We start from the raw sequence: 24,956 nt of genomic DNA, 5'->3' as shown, positions 1-24,956 counted from the left end.
TATACTTGTTAAATAGCAGTATAACTTGTGCAGCTATTATATGAATGGATGGAGTGTTAATTAGTTTTAATGAGAATTAACCTGTGGGTGCCAAATCAGAATGTATTTTTCTACACAACTTGCTGTTAGCAGACTTTGTACATGTAAGCTGAGACTTTGTAAGCCGAGATAAAGGCTTTGACTGATAAGTACAAACCTGAATGGGCAGTTTCCTGTTAATGTTAGCATTATTGTTGTTTGCTGATCTTTTACAAAAGTTAATTTTTTGTGAATCAAAATGACTGAAAATACTATAATAAAGTCTATATTCTACTTCATATTCTACATAGACAGTTAAAAGTATTGTCCTTGTACAGCTGTACATGATGATAGTTAATTGGGAATATCCGTCTTATTGAGATTCTTTAAAAAAAAACCTTTCCACATAATTTTTACTAATACAGAGGAGTTATAACCACTTTTTGGCAAACTTTTAGCAGACCTTGGCAATTTATGGCACCTTTAGGTTGCTATTTGATACAATGTACCATTGCATACATGTTTTGATATTTGGAACTTTCTAATTGCAATGCAAACATGGTAACTCAGCTACAGATGTTAGTGGAAGGTCAAGAGTTCGGATCTCACCTGGAACATATAGAGATGCTAAAAATAAAATAGGAAGGGACTTTTTCTTATATATCCAGTATTAAATCAAATAATAAACATTAGAGACCTTTAAATCATTTGGACTTTATATTTCTTGGTTTAGTACATGCAAGTACATGTACTTGTATTCTTTTTTGTTTTAAGCTGGCAGTCTAGCTTTCCATGCTTCTAAAAAGGAAGGCTCTACAACATAAATATAAACTAAGAACATTAGAGGCTAGGAAGTATTCCTCACATAAAATCAATTTAATTTTGAGGTTACGTGTTTAGGTGGCCCTGTGAATCAGAATTTATCAAGAACCAGCATGGTATTTTTTGTACCTTGACACCCATAGCAAAGTTATATAATTTTTAAATAAACTATTGTATCAAAGGTAACCGAAATATTTTCTGAATGCAATAATAAAATGTTAAGGCTCGTCAACCCTCTGATAAGAGAGGTAACTCTCTGGGATTAATTACTTACCCCTTTATAATTTTTTTCTCAGTTAACCAACCATTTCTATCAAATTTTGCCTCTCAAGGTTTGCTGAAATTATGCGTATTTTAAATTAGGTAAGATTTCTTTTGGAAAATTTATCGCCCTAAAGCAGACTTTTTATTTATGAATGATCAGATGAATGATGAGTCGTATTCAGTATTACATATTGTATCTTAGTGTGAAATGAGTATTGAATTTTTCAGTTTTTGTGGCGAAATATTGTATTTTAAACCAGTATTCAATTTCATCCTTGATAAGTTGCTACACCAAGAAACACATTAAGTTTTTTTTTTTATTCCAAATCTTCATTTGCTCCGGAAATATTTTTAAAATTATACTATTATTTTCAAAAAGTATTGTCACCCGCTTGGCGCAGTAGTAGAGCGTCTGCTCTAGAGTCGCGGAGTAATGAGTTAATCTTTACATCGCGGGTTCGAATCCCACTGGGGGAGGTGGAGACCGGTCCTTCGGATGAGACCGAGGTCCCGTGCCGCAGTAGATGCTGGCACGAAAAAGATCCCTCACTGCTCAATGGCCCTGAGTGCCGAGTATAGGTCAAAATTTGCAGCTCTCCACGTCAAGTGGTGGTATCTCCATATGAGTGAAAAATTCTCGAGAGGGACGTTAAGCAAACAAAAAGTATTAATCTTAGACGACTTGTGCATTTGATGAATTCTGAAGACTAAGCATTTATTGTGATGAAGCAAATTTTAGTAATACTAGTACATGATCTTTAATCTCTTATTTAGATTACATCTAATCAGCAGAGGGTATGTACTGCCCTTGGAATAAATATATGGAAATGATGAAAAGTCTTCAATTACCTTTATCCTAAAACGTTTATACAATACCTTACCATGCCCAGCCTTTGCACTCCTCTATTTTCGTTGAGTTATTTATGATATTTCCATGTTACCTAACAGAACTGATCTGAAGGTAGAATACGAACACTACATTAGAGTCCAATTCACGGACACCCAGAAGACCCAAAGCAGTTTGAATGATGATGACAAAAGATTGTTCTGTACATTTATAACTCACATTGAACATTGACTATGGCATTTTTTAAATTTATTTATTTATTTTAAAAGCCCATTAAAATTGATTCTTTGACCTACATTTACAAGGAAGCAAAATTTAAAATAAGGAGGTAAAATGAAAAACAAGGCTTCCAGGTTCAAGGGGTGGGGTGGGGGTGAGATTTGGGAGGATCGGGTTAGGGTTTGAAAAAAAAATGCATAGACTCACCTACGTGTAGGGCCTAGCAGAATTCTACCGTAAGTGACAATAAATCAAAAACGTAATGAGGGAATCTCGATACGTCACTATTACCTTAGGAGGGAAGCAGTATAAACCTTACAATCTAAGTGATTCGGTGTCAAGAGATACCTTTGAAGTTCAGGGGAATATAATATCCTAAATCAAAGTTGGTCAAGTACTGACACATCTCTTGAAGTATTAAAATGTCACTGGTTGAACATGTATCTTCAACATATCTCAAATATTGTGGTTTTGTTTGTGTGTGTGTGTTTACAAATCAAATTAACTTTACAAAAGGTATGCATGTCTAACATAACTGAACAAATATTTCAAAGGAATGAATAGATGTTTACCTTTGAACTAAGTAAAGTAAGATGACTGTTATGAAGTTTATGCATTGTCCACGTGGGAGAATTATGAGGATTATTTGAACATGAATCCCTTTAAAACTTACCACAAAATGGCACAAATAGTTCCAAATTGTAATTTTCTTAATTTTTAAATTACTAATTCTATATTGCCATGATTGGTAAAGTTGTAAAAAGGTCAAAATATGTTGATAAAAGGTTTGGCTGACACTGACAATGTGGAAACATGTCAACGAGAATCTGACCAATGAGAAGGCTCTAGGAAGGTTTCTAATCGGGACTTCTCTAATCTTATCAAGGAGTTTCGAAAAAAGTTAAGAAACATATACCACGTGAATATATATATATATATATATATATATATATATATATATAAGAGTACTGTATTTGAAATTAACACACGGAAAGCGTCAACATTAGTCCTTTATCTTGGGGGGAATGGATATCTGGAATTGACCCTGATTTGATACACTAAATAAATTAATGATTATCATTTAAATCTACATTATACCTACTCAAGTAATATCTAGGATAAAATGCAAAAAAATTTCTCATGATTTTAGCATACTTCCTAACACTGTCTGACATAACGAACAAATTAGTATCGATAATGGCTCTCAAATCTTAAAACCTAGCGCAGGAGATGAATATTTCAAGGTTTTCCATTTGAAAAAGAGAAGGCATATGGTCTCTTGTTCAAAGATTCTCCGTACGGGATATTAATCTATAATTAACTATTATTAAGAAATCTAAAAATATAAGCTCATTAGAAACCTTGTTTTATACAATCGTGTACGTAATATGTTCTGAAAAGTTTCCCTTTGTTCACCTTGCTTATTTGGTATACTTAGAGAGAAGCAAAAATTAATCCTCTTGATAAAAGTGCATGTGGGATTGATTCAGCTTGGTTCTGATAAACTGTATAAACTTAAGATAACCTTTTTTCTAATTTTCTAGACAAGGAAGTAGAAAGTAGGACATTTGAGGTCACTCTGTGTTTGTATGGTCAGTGAATGAGACCTCCACCCGTCTTTATCAAATTAAGGTCCAATCTTTTCTTACTACAGTAATTTGATTGAAATGAAAACCAGTGAGTAGTTTAAAGTTTTTATAATAAAAAGATTAGTCTTCTGATGAAGTACAAGATGGATACATGCAAATCTTCTGATGAAGAAGAAGGACAGGGTTAAGGTGACTCAGGTGAGATTTGTGGCCCACGAGCCGCTTAGTATTTATTTCTTCCCCTCTAAAATACAAATGATTTTCAGAACTTTTGGCAAGAAAAAGCAAAAGTATACTTTATTGTAGTACATGCTGCAAAAGATCAGTATACAGAACTTTCCTTTATCTCCTTACATATAAAATAAACGTATTGAAATAAAGAGTATTCAGCAAAGCAAATAATTCTGTGACATTCCAATCTGATGTAAAAAATCCCCCAAAACTTTATATTTATACATGTGATTGCATTGCTTTCATATTTAAAAGTTTTCTTACTAGATATATATTCAAAGTATCTTTTTCTTGATAATTCATGTTGCTAAACTGTTGCTGTCCACCTATTCTCAGTGAAGAGTTTCCTAAATTGTTTAGTGATTGGATAATGCCGTGTTTGCTTTACAAATAACCCCAAAAGGAGACAAATTTATATTCCCAGATATAGAACGTAGTTCAAGATGCTATAAATAGACCAAACATAATACATCAGAGTGAAGGGGGATTTTTTAAACCTGATATAAGGGATCTTGGAACACGAATGTCAAGAAGAAATTAATTACTTGTCTCAAATACAGGTAGAAAAATTAAACGCTGAAATCTATATAAGAGTATGCAAACAGCCTAGCATGTTTATCTCTATGAAAATTGAACATAGAAAATGATCAAAAGCAGAGAAATAACGTTATCGGTGATTTGGATTTTAACGACACCAGTTGTGTCAAATGGAAGTGCTCCAGTCGGTTTCTTTAAATGGCAAGATCCTGAAAATAGTCGTACCGATCTATTTTGTCCAACATCTTGTAAGCATGACTTTTGTGATTTAACGAATATCCTCTTGGAAGAAGAAGAGATGAACAGGATGTGTCGGTGTAAAGCAGTACCTCTTTGGGAAATTAATAATGAACTAGAATATGTTTATTTGGAATACAGCAGCCGTGTTGGACGAGGTTGGGTTGTATCCTCGGAGGATAGCCGAGGGGCGAAACCACAAAGCCTCACTCACAAAAATGAATTCCTTACCTCCCTTCCTGAAAATATTTGTTCTTTTCACCACTTGGTCAAGGTTGATTTTTCTGACAACGAATTGACGGATATCAGAGGCATAAACTGCCTGACTTACTTGGATACCTTAATACTTAAAGGAAACAAATTAAAAACAATCCACAATGAAACTTTTCATGGAATGACTAATCTACGTGTATTGGATCTCTCACTTAATGAAGTAAAAAGGATCGAACCATACACATTATCTGGTTCTACTCTTGGATTGTATCTCGTTGATGTGAGTCACAACAAACTTAAAAGTCTTGACGTTACAAACTTTGCAATTAAACAACCTTTTTGTCAAATAAATTATAATGACAATCAAATTGAAGAAATCACAAATGAACTTTCCATTCAGGTGAATTTGGAGACTACTTTTGGTGACGGAGGATTTGTCAATTTGCAAAGAAACATGTTTACCAAGTTCCTGAATTTCACCAAGCTTGGTGTTTCAGATTTAACACAGCTAGGAAAAGTATTCAACTTTGGTTTTGATTTAAGAGGATGTAAATTAACATGTGACGCTACATTGGTGCCTTTTCTTAAATTATCAAAAGAAATCATTGAGAAAATGTGGAGAAATTATTTCGATGTGAAATGTTTCCAACCTCCCGAGCTTGCAAACCAATCGATCGCCTGGCTTACAAAAGAAGGACAGCTTGATAGATTTATAACCAATGTAACAGAAAACTGTCCAACGGGGTGTCATTGCTACCAGCAACCTAGCCAAGATCGAACTGTTGTCAACTGTACCAATAAAAACATGACACAACTACCAAAAAAGATTCCGCATGATCAAAACATAACATTAATTCTTAAAGGAAATCAAATATCACAGATTAAAAATATGTCTTATCTGGAGCGCGTCTCTTACTTGGATATATCAGAAAATAATGTACAAAACATCCCCGAGTCTGTTGCAAACACGCTTGTATTAAATGAAATTAAACTAAACCTCAATGGAAATAAATTACAAAAAATACCTTCTCGTTTTAAAACCAGGGACCCCTGTGATCTGAATATAGGTAAGTTAAACATGACCTGCGACTGTAGCAATGACTGGATGGATGATTGGTTGGGTGGAGGATGTCATAACAATTCTGCAGAATTGACAGACATATACTGTGTTGCCCCGTCCTATAGCATTCCAGATTCGGAGTTTGATTTCACAAACTGTGAAGAACACTTTGATTTTAAAAGTTTATCAATTGGAATAGCAATACTACTTCTCCTTCTGAGCGGAATCCTAGCCATATTTTATTACTTTCGTTATGAAATTTTCCTTCTTCGGAAACGCTTACGACAAGCTAGAAAACACAGTGGACAATATAAGTACGACATATACATATCTGTTCGTGAAAATAATGGCCAACTTCTAATGTGGATACAAAGTATTTTGCTTCCCTTCTTAAATTCTAAATCTTATAACGTATATTTCCGGCCGCTGGACGAAGCTATTGGATCAGTGAAAGAAGAGAGCATCATCGATAACGTAAAAGATTCCCGAAATTTCATTGTCATCCTGTCTTCAGATTACATTAATGACGATAACGATACGATCTGGACTCGAATCGAATGGAAACATGCTTGGAATTGCTTCAAGGAAGAAAGTAATGTAAGGAACAAAATAATAATAAACTACGACCATCTTAGGTCAAGCATTTTTCCGACTGGTCCATTCAAGGCTTATTTACGCCTGGGCCTGGCTATTGACTTTTCCAACAGAAAGCATAAACTACTAGAAGAAGTTGAAGAACGCCTAGGGGTACCAAATAAGAATTATTATCGAAAACAGTTAGGCTTAATGTCCTCCAAACCAAAATTTTGCGCAAAATTTTATAACCAACACTTTTATTCAGACGTCCCAGATACAAATGCTAAATACAGCAATGTAAAGAATCCGTATGTAGTCTCTGAAGACCAGGAGCAGCTTAGAAATAAAGACCATTCTGAGGAAGATAATGGAATCCCTGGGGGAGTACATATACACTCGGAAAATAACTTTGAACGCTTAGGATTTTATTCAATGACTGGCTATAAGACATCGGAACTTGTACATATTGATATAGTTTAAGAGTTGTATTTTTTTTAAAGCTATATATGGCGTATCTGAGCTAAAACATAAAAAATAGGAGACTGAGTGTAGATAAACATGATATATGTTATTTACGTTCAAATTAAAATTTTCACTGATTTTGAACTTGAATAATCTCATGTTTCCATAGTTAAATTGAGTTTAAACTGGGTCTGTTAATTAAATTGGGAAGTCGGTAAATAAATCGGTTATTGTTTTAAATTTCTAATATCTTTTAAACGTGATTGATTTAAATTGTGTAATTTACATGGAAGTCCTATGTTTATATAAACTAATAAAACAAATAGAAAGATCTTTTTTAATTTAAGTTAGTCTGAACTTATAAAAAATACGCCATATATGACTTTAAGCAGACTTGTATTTATCAAGGGTAAAATAACTACAAGACGATATTATTAGAATTAAGGAATACTAATGCAAATTTACACACACACACACACACACATACACACACACACACACACACATATATATAGGTATCTATGATGTGTGAGCAACATTTTTTATACTTGGATAATGATAACACGAAGTCATATGAATAATTGACTAGAGAAATGGAGTTACAAAAAGCATAATGTATTTATTTTTTTAAATTATTTATTTAGCATGTTATTGTGTTTTCTCTTTTGGTTATTAAAAGAGGAACCTGTCTTTAAACTTTCTTTGTTTTCTGATATGAATACAGTATTTTGTTATATATCAAAAGAAAACACCTCGTGCTATTATCTTTGTTAATGACAGCAACTTTTTTCAGTTAACTTAAACATGTTAAGGACACGTAATCAGTCAAGTTGAAAGCTATCCTACAGACCTCCAAGACAGTAAAATAATGTCTCTTTACTTATTTATTCAGTCATTGTAATATGAAAAGGTATATATTACATAATAGGATGCACAATTTCATTGTATTGATTCAAAAGCATGTTCTGAGAATGATCCCCTAGGCAGGTTACTGACAAATAAGGGTTATAAAGCTTTCAGCAATTTCGTTTAAAGTCAGGATATTTTGCAAATTCTTTGGTCGATATAATGACCTTGCTTGAGAATACAACCTATCTTTGGATCGTATTTTGACTGAAATGTTTCATACCAACTGTAAGACCAATGTTTTTTACCCTAATTTAGACAAACTTGTTCAGTAACTTCATTCTCCTTAGCAATACACAGGGCTCACGACGGGTGTGTAGGGGATGCTTACTCCTCCTAGACACCTGATCCCACCTAAATTTGACTACGGAATACCTGATCAATACACAGGGCTCACGGGAGGTCTAGGGGATGCTTACTCCTCCTAGACATCAGATCCCACCTAAATTTGACTATGGAATACCTGATCAATACACAGGGCTCACTGGCTGGTGTGTAGGGGATGCTTACTCCTCCTAGAACCTGATTCCACCTAAATTTGACTATGGAATACCTGATCAATAAACAGGGCTCACTGGCTGGTGTGTAGCGGATGCTTACTCCTCCTAGAACCTGATCTATGTGCTTTGTTTGCTCACCTTCTCATTTTAAAAATACATGTTCTTATCACAAACATGATACAATTTTATGTCACTTGTATATGGTAATCTGACCCTTAACAATTTCTAATGTCAAATGTTATTTTTAGTAACACCCTTTAATAGCTTTCAGGAATAGAATATATATGCTACCTCAAAATCACTGTTCGTTATTTTCACCTTATTCTCTTAAGGACGAACGAAGTAGCAAAGCTTTGGTCTACACCGTTTCTCTGCCAACTACCCTTTACTAGGAGGGTTATAATTAACATGTGCTTACGACTTAAATCCGTACAAGGAAAATTTTAGGGAAGAATACAAATTTATACCACTGTCAATAAAAGTTTGTAAATTATGTAGAGGCATTTCTAGACTAGGACTTATCAGATATCTACTTGTTCTGAAACCTTGATATATTATTGTACAGACCTGAACAACAGCCAAAATGTTCAAATATAAAAAAAGCAAGAACCAAAGAGAATGCCTGCACTTTATACACTGAACACTGTATGATTATAATCTATATCTACAAAACACTGAATGAACGTTAAAATTGTCCATTGTGCAATCTGTCTGACGTCGATCGATTTTCGTATTTTTCATATCTTTAGTTCGATATCATGCCAAATTTTATTTCTTTAATCTTCCATATACTTACTTATCCTAATGTCATTTATTTTTTAAATTACGATTTACCTACTTTTAAATATCTTCTTTGATCATCAACACACAAAAAAGCTTTCACAGTACAAAAATTGCATAATTTACACAATAAACTATGACCAGCTGAGGAGGTTGTATATGAAAAGACCAAGTAGATTCATTTTTAGAAGATGTTGTATTGTTTTTTCTATTCCCCATATTAAGGACATACGCAGCGTACCTTACCTACTGATAATTATTCAAGATATTCTTAATTTAAGATTATAGTGCCATCAGATATTCGTAGAAAAAAAATCAGCATGCATTACCACGGGTTTTGAAAAGATATCAATTGATGAAAATTCTTGTATAATTCAAAGAAAAATATACAAAAATTACTAGACGTATATTCTAAATATTTTGTTCATCCAAACTTGTTTTAGAAGAAGTGTACATTTAAATGTATCACACTGTTCCTTTAAGTATTGGAACTCTTCAACTCCAGGGAAAAAGACAATAAAGTTCAAAAAACATTGCATATGTCATGAAGCGATTGTTATGCATGTCTATAATCCAAGAACATTAAGGTTAAGCAAACAGATTGTAATAATTGGCAAAGTGCTACCAAGTGATCTTTTCAAACATCGATCCATGGTTTTATTGACATACTGTTTCACAAATTACCTGAAAATTGCCCTTGCTTTTTTATTGCAAAAATAGATATATAGAATTTTATTCTTAATTTCCACAAACAGAAGCAATAATAACCGTTTTATTTTGCTCAAATGATTCAGGAGGATTTTTTCAGAGCCAACACTTTCTGTGGATAAATTTTTGTTTATTTTTGGATTATTGTTTCATCTTCACAGGATACGAACCAACCTCATGCAAAGCTGGGACTACCTAAATTAAGATCCAATATGAGAGTATCGACAGAAAGGGGGATTTTTTTTTCCTGGCAATACAATTATTTTTGAAGGTCACCTGAGTCATTCAGGTAACCTATTGCTATCTTTTTTTGTCTGTCGTCGTGCTTAGTACGATCTGTGTCGTCCGTTAACATTTTCAGTTTCCTTAACTCCTTAACCGATTTCAACAATTTTTGACATACAGCATATCTGAGTTAATGGAAACAAAAATTGTGTATTTCATGATCACTGTCCCCCTAGGGCCTGAGGGTTAGGGCTAAAACCATAAAAATTAATTCAATCTTTAAAAATCTTCTTTATATCTGGAAGTCAAGCAGTTAAAATGGTGAAGGCTAGAGCTCCTGGATATTAATGAAACAAATAAACTAAATGCATATTAACGATGATCAAGGGTGCTTCTTCAAAAATTTGATATCATGGCCCCAGGGTCAGGGGTTCTGTTGTCAGGGCGAAGCTTTCTTGATTATATTTTGAAAATACATCAATGTTTTGAAAATCTTTGTAATTCTTAAAATAAGCGCAATGTTGTGAGGAGCAAGTGTGCTTCTTCCAAAATGAATTTCTTGATCCCTTGGTCAAGGATTCTGGTGCTATGGCTGGACTGTGTTGAATGTATAGAGAAAATGCATTATTTCTTTTAAATCTTCTGCTCTGCTCCTGAGCATCAAGGACGCAGAGGGTATCCACTTTATGAAATTTTGGACCACTCGGTCAAGTGTTCTGGTACTTGGCAGGACTCTATTAATGTGATTCCACTGAGAAAAGTTATTTTCTATTGCTGTTAACCTGTGATAATTAATCACTGTAAATAATATGATTGAAAGGTCAGTTGAGAGATTTATACAAAGATTTTCTTATAGCTATATATGGCGTATCAGAGCTAAAAAAACAAATATACGATATTGAGTGAAGATGAACTTGTTATTAGTTATTTACGTTCAAATTAAAATTTTCACCGATTTTGAACTTGAATAATCCCATGTTTCTATAGTTAATTGACTTTAAACTGTGTCTGATATTTAAATGCGGAGACGGTAAATAAATCGGTTATTGTTTTAAATTTCTAATATCTATGAAAAGAGATTGATTTAAATTGTGTAATTTACGGGAAAGTCCTATCTTTATATAAAGTAAAAGAACAAATAGAAAGGTCTTTTTAATTTTAGTTAGTCTGAACTTATCAAAAATACGCCATATATGACTTTGATATATCATATAAAAAGCAATTTCATAGTTTTTAAGGATCAGGTAGACTTGTGAATAATAGATAAATAAAAATGAAACAAAATACATTATCTTTGTACATTAAATGTTCTTCAAAGACCAAGAGAATCAAAAGGAATAAGATGTGTATACTAATAGTGCTCAATCACTATTGTTTTATTTAATTCACATTGCGATCGAGACATGTGGGGGCAGCTAAGTAATTAAGATTTAAGATTTGTTACGGAGTACTAGACTAGTTATTTTGTTAATCCCTGATCATCCTTTTTCTCTTGCCTTAGGTCAACATATCTTCATCTTTCAGTTTATATTGCTTTTTTTTTTTACTTTTATGAATTCTTTACAGTGTTTATTATAATATCTTGTTGAAATAGAGCTTGAATACCAAATATGACTATATCTTTAATACACATACGTGCATTAGAATTACATATAATGATTCTATCACACATTAACAATTGATTATTTTATGATGATAGCATGTAAATGAATATTTCACATATAATGTAAAAAATTAAGCCCAAAGCCAATGAAATAAGAGAAAATTGAGAACAGAGAATACAAGGACGTCTGGGAAGACATGGAAACAGGTGGTATCTGGTGGCTTGTAAGCTTTTACTGTCGACTTGTCAAACCAGCTTTGAGCCCTTTGTCTTGATCAGATAGATGGAGTAATCAGTATACAAATTATTAAGCAAGCAATGACCTAATTATTAAGAAAGCAATGACCTAATTATTTGTATGTAAAACGTCACACGGCATTCAACCAATCCAGGTTTCACTAGGAAGCTTTGATATGAAATTTAAAGTTTGGTCTGTGATTGATCAATTTTTCTCCACCTCTTTAAGTGCATTCATAAGCCATATTAATAAGTTTTGTGGCTGAATGGACCACAAACAAAATGATTGAGGTACACTTCAATGTATGAATATCAGAATGGCATTGTGCCAAAATAATAAAAGAAAATGTTCCATGTCTTTTTGCTATAGGTTAACTCTCTAACAGGGTCTGTTGCCAGTGGTTGTGTGTATTTACAAGTGAATGCATGTTATGAATGCGAATTAAAACTTAAAAATTTGAAAAATAAAACCTTTATCATCTCTTCAATCAATTTTCTATCATGATCTGAGCAATTATTTTACCTATGAAAACCTTACACACATAAAAAATTTAACATGCTCTCTCAAGGACGATTTAACATTTTTATTATAATCGTAAATTTGTACAAAAGGGATAAAAGATTTCATGTTCATATAACTCTCTTCATATCCCCGGGATAAGGCTGGGGCCAACAAACAAAAAACAAAAAACATGTCTTATGTATTTGAAATCAACTACAAAAACAACAAATGCTTTTTTTTTTTTTTAGATTTTTTTTTATATATATATATATAAAAGTTAAATTTTATGGTGGAAAGCAACATTCTGAAAATCAATTAAGTACACTGAATATTGTTTATATCTAGCTCATTCAGACACGCGCTAAATCAAATATTTACTAACTTTATCAAAAATCAATTTCCGCCAAATATTTTACATGCTAAATAAAATACGCATGCAGTGTACATTATATGAACAGTGAAATATGTTTTAAAATAATTTTTAACATACTGGGACTAGCTCCTATGGATGGGTTTTACTTTATTACTATAATAAAAAATATATCATTATATCTACATAGCATTCTTGTACAAAAATTTTCATATTGTTAATGCTAATATGAGTGGATTTCATTTATTATTCTTTAAAATAGCTACATAAGATTCTTCTTACACAAAATTTTCAAATTGGAATGCTTAAGGAGGTTTAATCCTTTTGAGCAGATTTTTGTCTGAACCTCGTCTGCAAATTACGTGTCATATTTTACTTTTAATAATTAATGTATTTGGACTCTACAATGCCATTTATACAATATCATGTTTAACAGAGCTTACCTTCATATTCCATAAAAAAGAATAAGTGAGGTATTAATTGTTGGGGGCGGGGGGTGGCTATGTTCTGCTACGGTTACTTAAGTTCAAGTTTTATGATATTTATGTAGCATTTACCACCAGGCTTATGTGACATAACAATAAATAGTGACATTAAGGTACATGACCTATATGTGAAAGTAAAATGTTTCAAGATATTTATGTGACATTTGCCCATAAGCTTATGTGACATAACATAATACAATACAATGTCAAATACCCTTAAGCACTTATTCGATTGACCATGCAATGAAGTCACATATTTTTGTTTTAAAGTCACATAAATTGTTAGTACAATGACCTGCATTTTGTGGGTCAGTTATGTGAAAGTTACCCAACTTTCAGAATACCCCTAAGCATTTACCCCTAAGCTTAAGTGACCTAAGTGTTGAAGACATTTATGTGATTTTTACCATAAGTTTACAGTATGTGACATTACATAATCAATATAATGTCACATACTTACGGACAATTGTCACATTACCATTGATTTGTTAGAACAGTTTATGAAGTCACAATTTTTTTTAAAAGTCACATAAATTGTCCGTCTGTAAGCCTTTCACATTTTAAACTCAAGAACCACTGGGCCAAATCTAATCAAAGTTGGTATAAGCATCCTTGGGAGAATGGAAAAATTAAGGACCATGCCCTCTTCCAAGAGGAGATGAGGAGAAAAGACAAAAATAGGGAAGGGTCATTAAAAAATCTTCTTTTCAAGAACCACTAGGCCAGTAAAGCTGAAACGTATGTGAAAGCCTACAGAGGTAGTGTAAATTCTAAATTTTTCAAATCATGGCCCCTGGGGTTAGGGTGGGACCACAATAGAGAATCAAAGTTTTACATTGAAACATATATGAAAATATTTAAAACTCTTCTTTTCAAGAACCACTGGCTGGGCTAGAAACCTGAAAGTTATGTGGAAGGTTCTCGAGGTAGTGAAGATTTTAAATTGTTCAAATCATGGCCCCGGGGTAAGGCTGGGGTCACAATAGGGAATAAAATTTTAACATTGAAATATGTAGGAAAAATCTTTAAAAATTACTTCTTAAGAACCACTGGGCCAGAAAAACTGTTCAAATCATGGCCTCCGGTGTAGGGTGGGGCCACAACAGGGAATCAAAGCATTACAAGGGGAAAAATCTGATGAAAAACAGTAGGGCCAAAGTGACTCAGGTGAGCGTAGTGGCCCATGGGCTGCTTATTAATGTTAAGGTTTATTATTTCCTTAAGACACTTTTTGATTGAAAGTTCTAACAACAATAAATATTAAATCTTTCTAAATGTCCCATATATACATTGTATCGAAAACACCAATATTTTTAAAAAAAAAGTTTTTGGTTTAATGAGGAATATGAAAATTATCACTTTGTAAGAAATTAAAAAAAAACTACCTACCTTGAAAATATTAAGTCTTGGTTTCATTTTTTTTTATTATCAAAAGTGTTAATTAGAATATTTTTGTTATCAAAAAAGCTTTGAACAACTATATTTTTACATTAATATTTAAGAATCTTTCCTGGTTCCATTAAATTAAAAAACGCCCTACCCCTGCCATAAGATGCTGTTGTCAAGCTCTTGCTGCCCGCATGGCGCAGTGGTAGAGCGTCTGCTCTAGAGTCGCGGAATAAGGAGTTAATCCTTACGTCGTAGTTCGAATCCCACTGTGTGTCGTGGAGACTGGTCCTTCGGATGGGACTGTATAAAGCGAGGTCCGGTGTCGCAGTAGATGTTGGCACGAAAAAGATCCCTCACTGCTCAGTATAGTATAGGTCAGCTCTCCACCGGCAATTGGTGGCGTCTCCATATCATATGAGTGAAAAAAGAGGAACGTTAAACAACAAACAAACAAAACCAAGCTCTTGCCAAGCTCTCGTGGGGTCCTTCTAAGTAAGAGCAATAATTTTGAAGAATTCTGAAGAAAAATTAAAATTATTAAATCCAAAGATGAATATTAAAACAATCAAACTTGAAATAATGATAATGAAACCCAAAGATGATAGAAATAAATAAAGCCACTCCTTAAACTCCGCTAAGAAGTCAACATTATCTAGTAAACACTACAGGTCACCCTCTGATACATCAGTCAGTGTTAAACAGGTGACAGAGGACAAACTGGACACTGGAAGTATTGGTTCTAACCATACACTGACCGAAGAGACTTCATCTGGGATGGTGGAAAGTGAAAATCAAACCAATGGTGTGCCAACTAGGATCTCATCTGACACAGGCCAGTCAAGGTCCAAACTTGATTTACCAGAGTCAGCAATGTTAGAAACTGTGATAAAAGCCAAGCCATCAAGTCTCCCAGTAACCCCTATAGATCCCGGGGCCAAGCACCTATCAGGATCCTCAGGCCCTGACTATGATATCAGAGGCATTATGGGGTGTAGACTTAGTGATGCTGTATCAACTAGTGCAATCGAGAACTGAAAGTCTCAAAAAAAACTAATTATCCCCTGGAGGAATTTGCCGATAAACTCAAGAAAAGAATGAACCCCTCTTTTTATGGTTTTTGTATACTGTAGATCACCAAATTTTCGCAACACTTTAATTTCACGAGATGGCCATTTGGTATTCATAACTTTAACTGTATTTATTGTATTGATGACAGTTTATTTCTAGAAGTTCTTCTAATGGAAATACGGGGAATAACCATTTCATATTCCTCATATAAGAAAAAGAAGAGAGAAAAGCTCGAAAAATCACTAATAGAAGAAATAGAAAGTATGGAGTCACAAAATAAAAGCAATGCATTTATTCTTGAAGAAAAAACATTTTATACACACGTAATGTCTTGAAAGTTTAAGAAAAGAAAAATGCAAGGTCATTTAATAAGATCACGTGCTAGATGGGTTAAAGAAGGTGAAAAGCCTACAAAATATTTTTGCAACTTAGAATCTCCTAACTACATAAACAAAGTAATAAAACGGTTTGATATTGATGAAAATAAAACTTTTTATGACCAGTTTTAAATTTTGAACCAAGTTATAATCTTTGATAAAGAATCATATGCAAATGGAGATTCAGAACTTATTGATTTGAATCTCAATGATATTATTGATCATTTAGAAAGTAAAAAACTTGATGAAGAAATATCAAGCTAATTAGAAAATGAAATTGTTGAAAGTGAATGTTCATATTTTCTGAAAAATATGAAAAATAGAAAATCACCTAGAAGTGATGGTTTAACTACCGAATTAAAAAAACATTTTTGAAAAGATTAAAAATGTTACATTCTAAGAACAATAAATTGTATTTTCTGTAAGAAAGAATTGCCAATTTCATAAAGGTTTGCTTTTATTTCGTGTATAACAAAGAGTGACAAACAAAGACAACATTTAAAGAGTTGGCGTCCAATAAGTTTATTTAATGTGTTATATAAACTCATATCTGGATGTCTAAGTTATAGAATAAAGACTACCTTAGACGCCCTTATTTCAGATACACAATCTGGTTTTATCAAAGGTAGATATATAGGTGAAAATACAAGATTTATTTATGATCTTACGTCATATACAGATTAAAAAAGTATACCAGGTCTTTTAGTTATTATTGATTTTGAGAAAGCATTTGACTAAATATCATGGTCTTTTATTTACAAAGTACTGAATATTTTGGTTTTGGGAAGAAATTTATTGATTGAATTAAAATTTTGAATACAAATTTTAAAACATCTGTTCTACAACGTGGACATTTATCTGAACAAATCCATATTCAGAGAGATTGTAGACTGGGAGATCCCATTGCTCCTTATTCATTTCTCCTCTGCGCTAAAATCCTTGCTATTCTTGTCGAAAGATCTAGAAAACAAAGACATCAAGGGCATTATTATTTAGGAGAATGAACACAAAATTTCCAAACATGCTGATGACACTTCGCTTGCCCTTGAAAGTTCAATAAAATCACTTTTTGCCGCTCTTGATATTTTGTGTTAAAAATAAACAGTACTAAAACAAAATTATTTGGATTAGCTCAAAAAAAAAAAAAAAAAAAAAAAAAAAAAAAAAAAAAAAAAATCAAACCACGTTTTTCACAACCCAAGATGGAAGTCAGATTGGGGGTCAACGACTTTCTCCTTAAAAGGTATTAATTTTTCCGTAGTCTTAGAAACTATTACTGACACATATTATAATATTATTCTACCCAAAGTAAAAGCTCTGATTCAGTAGTGGAATCGATGAATACTAACACCAATTGGTCGAATCACTGTCTAAAATACCTTAACTTTACCAAAACTAAATCATTTATTTATTTCTCCTCCTACACCTAGCATTCCTACACCTCAGAAAATAAAGATATCTTTGAATTTGTATGGAAATCAAAATCAACAAGCGTGAAATCAACTAAGAGATCTAGATCCCATACGCAGGTGATAAACAGGTTGGCAGGTTATCATTAACGTCTTTTTCAAGTAAAATATCCAAATATGAAACAGATGTGTCAGACTCTGTGGTATCTTTTATTTCAAGCTCACCGGGATATATCGTATAGACATAAAAATGGAAATCTCTATTGTTAATTGACAATACGTCGTCGATATATCTAAATATCGAGCTGAAGGCCACAGCAAGTGTTTTCTTCTTTTCATGTATACATGTACGATTTTGAACAAATTGTGCTTCATATGAATACAAAAATAGGTCTGCTGATAACGGGGAGTAATTGGTAACCATGGAAATTTCAATAGATTGTTGAAAGACCTGGTCTCCAAAAAACACATAGATATTATCAATAGGAAACACAAGCATCTTTTTAATATCAACTTCAGAGTATTTGTGTGTGCAATTAGAATGTTTTTAACAAAATAATTTTGCAAATGACCGATGACAAGGTAAGTAAAATTACAAGTTCCATTTTTATTGAAAAAGCAGCTATCGATGATATCAAAAAGTCTGGATCCGGTTGTATCAATATTTAATGAATAATTAAAGCTTCATTAAACTGATCATTTTTAATGTGTCATTAAATTCCGTTGTATCAATGTTTTAATGAACGAATCGATGCATTAAAGCTTCATTAACTTCTCTAATTTTAATGAAGCCAAGAGGGCTTCTTTAAACGCTCATTAACAATGGCGGCCAACGTAATGTTTGGTCAGTTGGGTAGAAGAAGAGCGGATAGGGTTTTTAGAGAACGTTTTTCTGTACAAAACATAAGTGAAGAGGAAATTCGGCGGCGGTATCGATTTGAAAAGGAATCAATAAAACAAATCGTGGATTTACTTGACCCAATAATCGGCCATAGGACTAGAAGGTCGCAGGCATTATCAACAGAATTACAGGTATATAACTGATTAAAAAAACTCACTTTGTCATGTACTGTCCATACGAAAACAGTCAACAAACACCACAACCTCCCCTTTCCCTTGTTTTTTTTTTAGTTGATTACGTCACATATTGCGTCACCTTGGTGGCGGATCCTGACAATATTTACCCATATAGTACAAGAATAATTAATAATTATTATACATATTATACATGAACATGATTATACATACATACATCTCATATTATTTGAATAATTTTGTTTGATTATACACAGGTGAACTGTGACGACAAAATTCTTGAGTGATTCTAAAATATTAGAGTTATTCCCCTTTGTGCATACCATGTAAGCATGTCACAGGTGCTTGGAAACTGACGATCCGCAACTCTATGCTAATATCATATTTTTTGGGGGGGGGGGGGTGTCTATATATGTCCTTGTACATGTATAAAACACCAACCGACTGTGTCTGGGATATCAAAGGCCAGTCGAATGTAAAAATATTCCGTTTTAAAATAAAAATGCTGTGGCTGTTTTAAAAACACATTTTGTGATACATTTAGAGGAGTCGTCGTCGGGATGGACCACGTTTTGTAGTATTTGAATCATTTAAAATCTTTCCTCTAAGATTAATTAGACAATTTATGTAATATCTTGATTTTATTCGCCATCATTATGGAAATATGCCGTGTTAATGAGGTTGATTTATTTATTCAATGTATGAAAAATGGTGAAGGCCCACATTTATAAAATCTGGAACATAAATTACTAAAAAAAAAAATTGAATTAATATACATGTATATGCATGTACACTGTACTACATTTGTATGAAATCCACATATGATTATATATATATATAGTGCCAAAAATTACATGTTTAAGATTTAGTTTACATAAAAATATGCAATTCTACAATAGTAATTTTATCAGATTTCATTGTTAATATTGTAGGTCTTCGCCATTTTTCGTAAATTGAATAAATAAATCAACCTCATTAATCCTGCGTGTTTCATTATCATTTAATTAAATTTTTGCTGAATTAATTTTTTTTTTCTTCATCAGGTGAATTTGCATTAAAGTAATAAATATTTTGGAAGGATTTTTAAATCAAATCTGCTATAAAATCAATCTACACGTAATTAAAATTAGATGTTCCGAATCCGCTAGAGGTGGTAGCGGATTTGGAACATCTAATTTTAATCAGATTGTTATAACATAATTATGAACTCGTTTTTTTTTTTATTTCATGATTTAATGCCGGTAAATCGAGAGAAACTGAATTTGGTTTGTATATTATGAACTTTGAACCTAAATTAAGTTTTTTTTAAAAATCGAAACTAATATATTAACTATTCGGGTTATTTATTTAGTTATCGACAAAAGTGACTTTAAAAAGTTTAAATCTAAAATTTAATATTTTACTATTTCTTTCAATTCATATCACAATCTCTTCCGCTGTTAGAAATGTCGGATTGAAAAAGAATTCGGACCAGAACACGGGAAGTTGGTGTATAGTTCATGGCATTAGAAAAAAATCGGAGGAACTCAAAATTATCTTAACTAATTAAAACATAAAGTGAAATACATGTATATTAATAATAGTCATATCGTTTCTAATACACTTTAAATTAATATGACATGCATGTATACGTCTGTAAAAACACAACAAAAACTTGCCTATAATACTGACTTTTCCTATTTTTTTTCCCTTAAGGTAGGCCCCTCTCGAAATTTTCTTGGATATAGCAATGCATGTTTTCTTTCTTTGAATCATTAGAATAACATCTTACTAGGTAATTTAAAAGCCCATAAAATAAATTGTTTGACTTTTTTTCTGACTAAAATTATCATAAAGACATATATACCACTTTATTTCAAATCTTTAGGTCCTCATTTCTTTGCGATATTACGCTAGTGGGAGTTTTCTTGAAGTCGTCGGAGATACTGTTGGAGTGAACAAGTCAACTGTTTCGAGAGTTGTCCGTAAAGTTTCCAGAGCCCTTGTTTCCCTGGCTCACCGGTTTATCAGATGGCCTGCCGATGACGAACTTACCATCATCAAAAACGAATTCTTCAATTTAGCTGGATTCCCGGGTGTCATAGGGTGCATAGATGGCACCCATGTACGAATCCAAGCCCCCTCTCAAAATGAACCAGCGTACGTTAATAGGAAAGGCTTCCACTCAGTAAATGTACAGGCGATTTGTGATTATACAGGTATGAGAGAGAGAGAGAGATTTTCTATGATATTCTGAAATCCCAACTCCTGATATATTTTACTTCAAAACGAGAACATATTTTTCAGGCAGATTTACCAACATCGTAGCTAGATGGCCCGGAAGTACACATGACAGTCATATATTCCGTATGTCAGGAATAAGACAAACTATAGAAGAGAAGTTTCACTCGATTAAGGATGGGGTTGTTCTTGGTGACAGCGGTTACGCATGTAAACCTTATCTTATGACCCCGTATCTGAGACCATCGACACCAGCACAGGAACGCTTTAACTCGGCCCATTCGAAGACCAGGGTGACCATTGAGCGTGCATTTGGTTGGTGGAAGAGGCGTTTTCACGTCCTCCATACTGAAATACGGATGACACCGGAGAGGGTCTGCACAGTCATAGGTACAAGGCTTAGACAGATGTAGTTAATAGGCTTAGGAACATGTTCATTTAGTATTCACAAGTAATTATTTGCATGTTTTTAGGTACCTGTTGTGTGAACGTAAACGTTTTGATTTCAGGAGCATGTGCTGTACTTCACAATCTTGCTATTTTATTCCGGGAGCCACTTGCAGACGAAGATCAAGACTTGGACGTCGATGGAAATATTCAAGGGCAGTACAAAGGACCCGAGGATGGGAAAAACATAAGAAATTATATCACACAACATTATTTTTAAGAACTTGCATTTATTTTACGTGTACCAATGGAAACAGTTAAGGCGTTTATTGGTATACACTGGTATAGTTATTGTATTTTGTTCATAAATTGTATTTGATTCATTTCTATATTGTACAAACACTTTAGGTGCGCTTAACAAATAGTTGTTTTCAAATTCATAAAGTTATACTTGTAGTAATATAGGTTAGAAGAAAAACCCATGAATATGAGAAAAAATGAAAAAGAAACAGTTAATCTTCAGAAGACATATCCAACTCCCGTCTAAGCTTTTTGTTCATCAATCTGTAGTAAACCGTTTGCTCCCGTAATTTCTGTTGTTGTTCCACCAACACTGCGTACTGCATTTGAGTCACGTCTTCAGGTTTTACCCTCTTGCGTTGTCCTATATTCTCCACCTTTTTTGACCTATAATGTATGTGTTTAGTAAGTAACTATTGATGCAGGATCGAACTTTTGAGCTTATTGACATTCCTTAGATTAAAACTTGTTAACAAAGCAATGTGTGCAATCATGAATTTCTATTTTATCCTATTATATTACATAATATAATATGTTATAACTTATTACATGTAAAATTTTACATTAGCACATGTAGGTTACAATACGTCGACAGGTAAGTGTAAACACTTTAAATGCAGAACTATACTTAAATTTCGCCAGTTTGAATGGTGATAGCAGATTCTCTTCAGGAAGAGACACATTTTGAATTTGTTATAATAAATATTGATTATTTATTGAATTAAAAGATATTTATGCACGTCTATATCAACAATTTATTTGTTTATGAACTATAATTACATGTTTGGCACCATGCTAGTCGTCGCTGTAGTTGTTATATTTTCTGGTGCGGTTACCTCTGTCGCCGCGGTTACCTCTGTCGCCACGGTGACCACATTCTGTGCCAGATCAGACTCATCGACGACCTGCTCTCCTTCATTGCTCGGAATGAGCAATTCCGTTAGCATGCACATAGTTTTGGGTGAGCCCAAGATCTCTATGTTGCTTTCGTCTGTTTATGAAAAAAATTAATAATGCATTTTTGTTTTAATTCTCTGGTGCCCATTACCCTGTAAATACAAATTTCAAATTTTCAAAGTCCCTGGAGGAATCTATAGACTGAGGAGGGTACGTGGAGGGGTGATTTTCAGAGTAAACAAAAAAAGATAACCTTAGACACCTCCCCCAATTGGAAACACAAACTCCTCTTAATACTGTAAGAAAAGACTTGGAAAAAAGACGTATGTGTCTACACCCCCCCCCCCCCTCCATGAAATAAGGTTTTAAGTTTTGTGAAAGCTGTTATGTTCAGCTTTGTTGGGGGGGGGGGGTCGCGTGTGTTTGTTTGTTGTATGCTTGTCAAAAAATGTCCAAGTCTTACTTTTGTTACAGTTGATGTGGACTCTGACCCCCCGTAAAAAAAAATCATGGATATGACCTTAAAGTTGTCAAAATTCACACCCATGTATAAAAAATTCTATAATTAGATAAAAAATCATGACAAAACCTTTAAATGAAATAAGATAGACCACCAACTCGAATGAAGTAACCATCCGCGGTTTTCATAAAAATAAGGACACGTCACTTTTTATCGTCCATCACAGTAACTTTTTACGAAAGGTGGCGTTGTTAGTACTGTGACGTCATTTTGTGAATAAATGTTGAAGGACTGTATTATATAATTTATTCTGCCTGTTTATGGATTTAAAGAAGGGATTCTTGTGATTTGCTGTTGGGAAGATTTAAATGATACTTAACGAGGTAAATGATTAATGATTTAACGTACAGGCGGCATGTAAAGGCGTTGCTTGTGATATCTACTGCTGTAATCATACTGTAATCAATCCCAAACCAAGGGAGAAAACTCGTATTAGTTTATTAAGGGGATGACCACTTGATTCGGGGGTAAGGGGGGGGGGGTCTGGCAAATTTTACAGTCAGATTATTCATTTTCATGTCGGTGAAGGACAGATTATTTATTTCCGAGAAGATCAAGGACAGATTATTTATTTTCTTTTTCACTTCAAAAGGTCTGACGAAACCCCCCCCCCCCCCCCCACAAAAACAGCAACAACAACAAAGTTCAAAACTCTACTTCCTTGGGGGGGGGGGGGGCTCTATTTTTTGCGATATTACTAGCAATAGTGGACTAGTCTAGAGGACAAGTTATTTATTTTCTTGCCCAGTTGAGGACAGATTTTATTTATTTTAATCATTTTCGAGGACAGATTATTTCCAAAGTCTGCCAGCCCTCCCCCCTTTTCCCCGAATCAAATGGTCGTCCCTAATTGACCCCTCCCCATATTTCGTAATGAAATGTATCCATGTATGTACTAAATAGTTGTCTACCACTGCGTCTACTTTACTTGAATGAATCAAATCATAATAATTTTAAACTTAAACTTACCAAGTGGTTGTGTCTCAAATCCAGACAATCCATTGAATGTCGGCGAACCTTTATATAAGTCGACAATCTTCTCACAGAAAGTAGATAGAGGCTTAGCGCAGGGGCCTCCTCCTGTCTTTCTTTGGGAAATTTTGTTGAGGCTGAACTCTTTCTTCGCCGTTTGGTGCATGTTTGTCCATTTAGTTTTTATTTCTTTTGTGGAACGGCTTGCGATCCCCAATGAGTTTATTTGCGTCGTGATGTTCTCCCAAATTTTCTTCTTTTTTTCGTTTGTTATACTGTTGGTTAATTTACTGTTGAGGATATTAATATTTTTCTCCACTAATTCCGTCAATAACTGTATCTCTGTTGTGTCAAAATTCTTGCCACGGTTTCTAATCGATTTGGATTGCTGTTCTTCTGTCATTGTTAGATTTATGTTATAGGCCTATCGTTCAAGACGCTCGCAGAATTGGTAAAATGACGTAATTTATTTATTTTGCGTCATAAAAACGACAACTATTTGGCGGAGTTTTAAACTGGTTTTATTAGTGCTTATTTATTAGGTAATTGGTAAACAAAGGAAACGCCCCCGGAAGTGGTAACGCAATGCATTGCGGGATATTACCCTAATGTTAGTAAATCTTTAATGAATTCTTAAATATTTAATGATTCATTAACTAATAAGACTCTAATAAAGGTTTTGTACAACACGTTTTAATGCCTTCATTAACTAATGCATCATTAGGAATTTAATGATTCATTAGGCTTTATAACTCATTAAAGTTAATAAACCGTTGATACAACCGAATCCTGGTCTTTAATTTATCGTGGGGAATGGTTGAATATAAAGTTGAAAAGTTGTAAGTTTTCGTCTTATTGATTTTGGTAAAATTTTGTGATTTCAAATTTTCCAAAAGTTCCTTGGAATTTTTAAATATCCACATCTGATTTAATTTTTCCTTCACTACTGTTAATATTTTAGTGAGGAGTAAAGAAAAAGGCTTGCTAGAAC

General features: G+C 33.4%; 2 protein-coding genes across 2 annotated transcripts; both read left to right on the top strand.

Moving 5' to 3' along the window:
• The first annotated feature begins 4,633 nt into the window (after positions 1–4,633).
• On the top strand, positions 4,634–7,093 carry LOC133175289 (protein toll-like). The gene has a single exon (XM_061310384.1). It carries the CDS (start codon positions 4,634–4,636, stop codon positions 7,091–7,093), a length of 2,460 nt encoding a protein of 819 aa, XP_061166368.1.
• Positions 7,094–18,456: 11,363 nt separating this feature from the next.
• LOC133175288 (putative nuclease HARBI1) lies at positions 18,457–21,556 on the top strand. Its single transcript, XM_061310383.1, has 4 exons — positions 18,457–18,666; positions 20,537–20,867; positions 20,956–21,279; positions 21,399–21,556. Exons 1-4 carry the CDS (start codon positions 18,457–18,459, stop codon positions 21,554–21,556), a joined length of 1,023 nt encoding a protein of 340 aa, XP_061166367.1.
• Positions 21,557–24,956: the final 3,400 nt, after the last annotated feature.

The sequence above is a fragment of the Saccostrea echinata genome, unplaced genomic scaffold (genome assembly GCF_033153115.1).
Source record: "Saccostrea echinata isolate AGI-Se365-2 ecotype Australia unplaced genomic scaffold, CSIRO_AGI_Sech_v1 ptg000062l, whole genome shotgun sequence".
Lineage (NCBI taxonomy): Eukaryota > Metazoa > Mollusca > Bivalvia > Ostreida > Ostreidae > Saccostrea > Saccostrea echinata.
This window is presented reverse-complemented; position numbering and strand designations above follow the sequence as displayed.